At 54.9% G+C, this 7,046-nt stretch overlaps 1 protein-coding gene across 1 annotated transcript; it reads right to left on the bottom strand.

The window, feature by feature from the left end:
• Positions 1-217: 217 nt before the first annotated feature.
• Myl2 (myosin light chain 2) lies at positions 218-5,997 on the bottom strand. The gene is made up of 6 exons (XM_052754760.1): positions 5,859-5,997; positions 4,300-4,375; positions 2,980-3,084; positions 1,835-1,913; positions 1,688-1,736; positions 218-316 (listed from the first exon to the last, which is right to left on the bottom strand). Exons 1-6 carry the CDS (start codon positions 5,892-5,894, stop codon positions 218-220), a joined length of 444 nt encoding a protein of 147 aa, XP_052610720.1. The 5' UTR covers positions 5,895-5,997.
• Positions 5,998-7,046: the final 1,049 nt, after the last annotated feature.

Below are 7,046 nucleotides of genomic sequence, written 5' to 3'. Positions count from 1 at the left end.
GAAGCGAGAATCCTGTAGCCTTCACACAAACCCAAATACGTTGTGAGTTTGGCTACGCAGGCCCCAATGAGCCGACAGCCACCATGACTAGATCCAAGACTTGGTGTTTATTTGCACACGGCCTTGGGATGGTGTGCACCAGCAGGCTGGGGCAGCAGGGGCTCCCGGGCCGGAGAGCAGGCTGTAGGTCACCTGAAGTCCATGGCTCAGGGCTCACTTAGTCCTTCTCTTCCCCGTGGGTGATGATATGGACTAAGTTCTTGTAATCTAGATTGCCCGTGACATCTGGGGGAAAGGCTGCGAACATCTGGTCGATCTAAGAGCAAGAATAGTGGGTTACAGAGACTAGGAGAGCGGCAAGGGGCAGAGAGCGCCTGAGATCCCAGGAGAGACCTGAAGGACCCCCCCCCCCCCCCTCGTTCCACAAGCCAGGCCTTCCCTGCAGTCTACAGGTCTAGAAAGTCCAGCTTCCGGGGCACTCAGCCCAGGCTACATGTGTGTGTCCCCATGCTCCTGGGTCATGACCATCCCCGCCTGTATTCCCCAGGGTGACGACCCCCTCCCAAGGTCTCCTAGACACCCCAGACATCCTGCAGGAGAAAATGAGAGATCCAGCTGCACAGGGAGCTAGGCAGGTCAGGCTCGGGTATGAGAGGGCCTGGTGGGGACTGTCGCTGAATGCAGGCCGAAGACCGGTTGTGGTCACGTGACCAGAGAGGTCCTATTCTTGGAGGGAAACCAGAAATCAAGGTGGGTTATTTTACATGCAGTCTCCCTGTTTAAAAAGTATTGGATGAAGCAGGCGTAATGGTGCCTGTGATCCCAGCACAGGGGAACAGAGACAAGAGGATTGGGAATTTAAAGTCACCTGGATTAAGCAGCAAGTTCCAGGCCAGCCAGGGCTGTGCAGTGAGACCCTGTCTTTTTGTTTGTTTGTTTGTTTGTTTGTTTTTCGAGACAGGGTTTCTCTGTGTAGTCCTGGCTGTCCTGGATCTTACTCTGTAGACCAGGCTGGCCTCGAACTCACAGAGATCCACCTGGCTCTGCCTCCCTAGTGCTGGGTTTAAAGGCGTGCACCAACACCACCACCACCACCACCCGGCTGAGACCCTGTCTTAAAAGGCACACACACACACACACACACACACACACACACACACACACACACGGTTTGAATGGTTACTATTGGTCCCTCCACCCACCCCACCCCCACTCTTCTCTATCTTTCAGTGTTGAGGATCGAACCAGGCGAGTGCTCCAACTCTGAGCTACGGCCTCTCGCCTTGTCAATCTTTTATTTTGTGGCAGGTCTCACCAAGTTGCCCAGGTTGGCCTTGAGCTCTGTAGCCTGCGCAGGCCTGAAACCTGCAATCCTCCTGTCTCAGCTTCTCTGGTAGCTGGGATGGCAGGCCTGTGTCATGAGGCCTGGCTGGCTCGAACTTGTGACCACCAAAAGACATTGTGCCCTGGCCCCGTGATGGCACTGTGCACTGTGAACACCACGGAGCCCCGTGGCGTGCGGCGGAGGATTCTGTCCTCATCCCATCTTGACAGATGGGGAGACTGAGGCACAGTGAGGCGAAAGTCTAAAGTCCCATGAGTGATGAGGGGGAGGTTCTCTCGGGTGATGTACACCCGAGTGAGACAGAGCTCCTGTGAAGGGGGCTGGGCGGTGGGGACCCTGTACCTCCTCTTTGGAGAATCTCTCTGCTTGTGTGGTCAGCATCTCCCGGACACTGTAGGAGAGGAGAGAGAGCAGGTGATGGTGACATATGTCGGGGGGGGGGGGGGGAGGGTGGCAAGGGGGGACCCCTCTCCCTCAGAAGCCACTCACTAGTCAGCCTTCAGCGACCCTTTGCCTTCAGGGTCAAACACCTTGAATGCGTTGAGAATGGTCTCCTCGGGGTCAGCCCCTGCAAGAGAAGGTCGGCTCACCCATCTGTCCGGGGCCGCAGCAAGCAGACCCAGGTCCCCCTGAGCCAGAGGGGCCAGGGCCAGGGCCAGGGCACTTCCCTCAGGGAGATCTGGGTTTGCAAGAGGGCTGGGGAGTTGGCTTGCTGTTCTGGAGCCCCCACACACGGCAGCTCACAACTTCCTGTAACCCCACCTCTGCTGCCCTTCGTGGGCACTGCGCGCATGTGCTGCGCACGCTCACGTATACGTAAATGAAAACAAGATCTTTAGAGAAGGCGGAGGCGACAACAGGAAGTCAAATCCAAGAGAGCCCTCGAGAATAAGACTGAGCATTGTGACTCTTGGACTCCGTGGGCTGCGGGGAGCGCCAAGCAAGTTGGCTTTCTGTCTCTGAACCCGCCATGTCCTGAGGGGTAAGGGTAGAGCCAGCCACTCAGGTGCTACCAAAAATGTCAGTAATTGAAGTGGAGCAGCCCAAGACTGGGTAGAGGACTTGGAAATAGGCCCCTTGCTGGAGCAGCGCCCCCTGCTGGAGGAGTGACCCTAGCTGGAGGAACACCTCTTGCCCCCTCTGCACACACACACCCCTCCCCCCCCTTGCACAGGAGCAGCACCCCCTCCTGGAGCAGCGCCCCCTGCTGGAACAGCTCCACCAGCTGAAGCAGCAGCCCTGTTTTTTTATGCTATTTTTCTTTTTTTTTATTTTTTTTTTATTTTTAATGTCTGTCTGTGCACTACATGCATGTCTGGTGCCCAGAGAGAGCATTGGGTCCCCTGGAACTGGAGTTATACATGGTTGTGAACCACCATGTGGGAGTTGAGAATTGAACCTGGGTCCTTTGGAAGGGCAACCAGTGCTCTTAACCACTGAGCCGTCTCTCCAGCCCTTCCACGGCTGGTTTTTAAAGGGTCCTTTTCCACTTGTGAGCTGCCAACCTTTTGCCCATGCTGTCTCTTCTAGAGCTTAATTGATGCCCAGAGGTGAACACACACACACACACACACACACACACACACACACACACACACACATGCACACGCACGCACATGCTCACACCAGCTCACCTTTAAGTTTCTCCCCAAACATCGTGAGGAACACGGTGAAGTTAATTGGACCTGGAGCCTCCTTGATCATTTCATCAATCTCTTCATTTTTCACGTTCACGCGTCCTAGCGGGAGACACCAGGGTTCAGAGCTGGGAGGGGACAGCGGCGGCCCTTGTGATCCAGCTTCCAGGAAGCTGGTCTGGGAAGCATCAGGGACAGTGGGGTGTGTGTGTGTGTGTGTGTGTGTGTGTGTGTGTGTGAGAGAGAGAGAGAGAGAGAGAGAGAGAGAGAGAGAGAGAGGAGAGGCAAAGAGAGGCTGACAGACAGACCTAGGGCAGATGTTCCCAGCAGTGTTCTCTAGCAGCTAGCCAGCATCTGACGTGGGATGGACTGGCTAAAACAGTGTCCTCACGGCTGGGGACATGGTTCCCTCAGCACCACATAAACCAGGTGTGGTGGCAAATGCCTGTAATCTAAGCACTAGGGAGAACCAGAAGTTCAAGGTCTTCCTGGGCCACATAGTGAGGTTGAGGCTAGCCTGGGCTACACAAGACCTGGGCTCATGCAATGAAAAATAGTCTTCAGGCCTGAAACCTTTAACATACATAAGAAATGCCCATAAGTTGAGGTGCCCTTCTGAAATGCACGTAGAGGGCTGTGTCCCCAACCACCAAGGGAACTCTGTCAGGACTGCTGTGACTCACAGCCATGCAGCATCACATACCCGCTCTCCCTCCTGCCACAGCACCCTGCCTCTGTGCCAACTAGACAAAGCCATCCCCTCCTTAAGACTACGTTTTTAAAAATAAAAAGCTGGAGCAGCCACAAAGGTGAATTGTGCGGCCCGCGACTCCCCGAGCTGTTCTTGGGGGCCTGAGTTCTGAGGATGAGAGCAGGTGGTACTGGGAGGCAGGCTCACACTCTAGAGATGTTAAATAAGCCAAAAATCCCAAACGGGGTGACCCCAGTAACTTGACAAGCTGATATCTGGAAGGATTTCAAGGATTGAGACTGAAGTGTTGACCGGAGCACAGCCTTCTGGGTAAATCTGTTTTCTCCTTTACTCTTTTTTGAGTAGTTTGAATTTTCTGTTATAAGCCAGGAATGTTTTATAAAATCTCTGTCTTCATCGCCCCCCCCCCAGCCACCCCCACATACTCCCTGGGTTAAAAGGAAAGGAGAAAACATGCAAAGACCCCTGGAGTTACTCCAAAAGGCCGGTGGCAGCTGACACTTTGACAGATGACAGATGGGCTCTTGGCTTCTTTTGGTGCCCATACCCCCACCCCCTACCTTGGCGTGGGAAGGCAACCCCTGTACGGAGTCCGTGCCACATACCTAGCGCAGCAAATGTGTCCCTCAGGTCATTCTTGTCAATAAAGCCATCTCTGTTCTGGTCCATGATTGTGAAGGCCTGTGGAGCAGGGACAGCTCAGCTGAGGGCGGGCACAGGGGTGGGGGGTGGAGGGGTGGGGGGTGGGGGGGTTCTGGGAACTTCAGGGTCCACAGCATAGAGTGGACTGAAGGATTAGAAACCGCCTGAGTTGATTTAACTACAGTCTCCCTGTTAGGCCTCAAGCCTAGAGAATCAAAGATATGGCCCCATAAAACCCTGTCCAGAAGCCGGGCGGTGGTCGCACATGCCTTTAATCCCAGCACTCGGGAGGCAGAGGCAGGTGGATCTTTGTGAGTTTGAGGCCAGCCTGGTCTACAGAGCAAGTTCCAGGACAGCCAAGGCTACAGAGAGAAACCTCATCTTGAAAACAACACAAACCCTGTCCAGAACATTCTGAGGCAGGACAGCCTCAGGCACACCCTAACGTCCTTCAAGAGAGGAATGAGATATCGAGGATCACAAGACGGAATATGGTATAACCCTGAAAAAGAACAGAGCTTCGATCCTTGTCATGAATGAGAATGAGACCCTCAAGGCAGGATTTCATCGAGGGAGCAAGTCCACCAACATGGAACGTGGGCCACTGGCTGCCGGGATGCTCTGGGAGGGAACGGACCACAAGGCATCAAGTTTCCTTTTTGGGGGTGACAGGGGTGTCCTGAGGTTTCTCGGTGACCCGCAGGAGGTGGTGTTCCTGCTTTCTGAGTTATCAGGTACCATCTTAGAACCTGTCTAAAAGTGTTTCTGTGACACCCCCACCCCAACACACAAGCACCAAGGGCCAGGTGGCAGTGAGGACCACTTGGCACTGCCTGGACTTGGCTCTGAGCCTGTCCTTCTTGGCCCTGGCCAGTGGCTCCACTTCACCACTTCTGTTCGGATCAGAGGTGCAGACAGCAAGGCACAGTCCCACCGTTGAGGGCACCAGGCGTCACACAGAACCGCACTCAGTTGTCCGAGGCGGCCCTGCCCTGCCCGCTTCGGCGGATGGAAAAGGAAGTTCTCCACGGTTAACACGCAGGGACAAGACAGTGATGGACACGGACGGATGGCCAGGCTGCCCAGCCCAGCGCACCAGGAACCCAGGCAGGAGAGAATCGGGAAGGACCAGGGGCTGGGCTGGGCTTTCCCACCACCCTCCCAAATCTCTCTCTTCTCTGTCGCTCACCTTTTTGCCCCTCACCCACCCAAAGCACAGGAGTGACTGAGGATCTTAGGACACAGGTGACCGAAGTGTGGGTGGGAATCCACCCTGAGCAGGGATCGCCAGGGCAGGCCGGGGGCTTCCTAGCACCTACTCTGTTCTGTGCCTCTCTGGAAAATTCCCTGCATGTCAGGAAGGGGGTGTGCTTTTTTTTTTTTATAATCCACAGAAATTACTAAGACCAAGTCTTTGTCTAGGGGTTCGCATACAGTCTGGATGAGCCTGGGCATATGAGCACGCAGGTCATTTCCCGGGTTTGGTGTCCTTCTATCTGGGGAGGGGGCCGGCCACACCCACCTCCTTGAACTCCTGGATCTGGGTCTGCTCAAACATGGAGAACACATTGGAGCTTCCGCCCTCTAGCCTCTTCTTGGCTTTCTTCGGTGCCTGGGGAGGAAGCACCCATTAGACATCACTGAGTCCTGGGCCAGGTCCAGTCACCTGGTGAGTGGGTCTCCTTTGCCCGGACATGAGAGAAAATGAACCTACAAGCATTCAAACATTATCTAACGCTCTCCTCTGATCCACCAAGGAGACAGGAACTGGAGGCCCAGAGAGGGTAAGTCACTTACGCCAGGTCACACAGCCACAGAAACTCACACGGTCTGTGCCCCTAGCACCGTCTGTCTCTGACTAACAAATAATCGGGGACCACCTGTTCTGAGAGGCAGACACCTATCCAACACTACAAGGGCGAACTTTTAACACGTGCAATATCAAAAGATAGAACCAGAAAACTCTTTCCTGGCTGCCTGAATGGAAAACAAAAACAAAAAAACAAAACAAAACAAAACCCCAAAACTCCCTCTCTTGTATTCGATTTTTGCAAGTCCCCTGGGTAGCTGCTCTTTGTGGCTCCTTGGGGACACTGAGTGGAGTCCCCGTGCATGGCTGGTGCAGGGTGCTTGTCCATCCAGGGCTGGGGGTCTTGTGAGAGTCTCCCTCCTCTTCCAATGGGGTCCTTGGCTCGGGGTGGGGGTGTGTGCCTCTTGGCTGCTCACCCTGCATCTTCCCTCAAGGGTCCACTGGCCACTCACCATGGTGTCTGGAGCTGGCGGCTGCCTCTGGAGAATTCGTGGAGCCTGCTGGCCCGCCTCTGCTTGTGGAACAATAAATACCTCTTCCCCGGGGTTAAAAATAACCCCATGACCACTTTTGGCAGTTGTAGGTGAGGCAGAGGCCACCTAAGCCCCCCCACCCCATGCCGTTCTTCTGAAGTAAGAGCCGCCGCTCCACAGCCTGGGTTGACACGTGAGACCCAAAAATGCCCTCAAGGTTAAAGAGACAGCGGCTGGGGCCCTGGCCTGGGAGTGATGCTGTGTGCGTTCTGACATGCCTGTCATTGTCTAACGGGAAAAGGAACACAGGAGGAGGAGGAGGAGGAGGAGGAGGAGGAGGAGGAGGAGGAGGAGGAGGAGGAGGGAGCATTCAGCCCTGTGTCCAGGCTCCCTGGTCCCTCAAGGCCTTTGCACCTTGCGCACTCTG

This window comes from Peromyscus californicus, unplaced genomic scaffold (genome assembly GCF_007827085.1).
Source record: "Peromyscus californicus insignis strain IS unplaced genomic scaffold, ASM782708v3 Scaffold_2__1_contigs__length_46816999, whole genome shotgun sequence".
NCBI lineage: Eukaryota > Metazoa > Chordata > Mammalia > Rodentia > Cricetidae > Peromyscus > Peromyscus californicus.
Note: the sequence above shows the minus strand (reverse complement) of the source record. Positions and strands in the feature narration are given on the sequence as shown.

Excerpts from the sequence above, each read along its gene's own strand:
- Myl2 (XM_052754760.1), bottom strand. The coding sequence starts at position 5,894 with ATGTTTGAGCAGACCCAGATCCAGGAGTTCAAGGAG. Across the intron at positions 4,376-5,858 it reads AGATCCAGGAGTTCAAGGAG|GCCTTCACAATCATGGACCA; the intron begins GTGGGTGTGGCC and ends CCTGCTCCACAG. Across the intron at positions 317-1,687 it reads AGAGATTCTCCAAAGAGGAG|ATCGACCAGATGTTCGCAGC; the intron begins GTACAGGGTCCC and ends TCTTGCTCTTAG.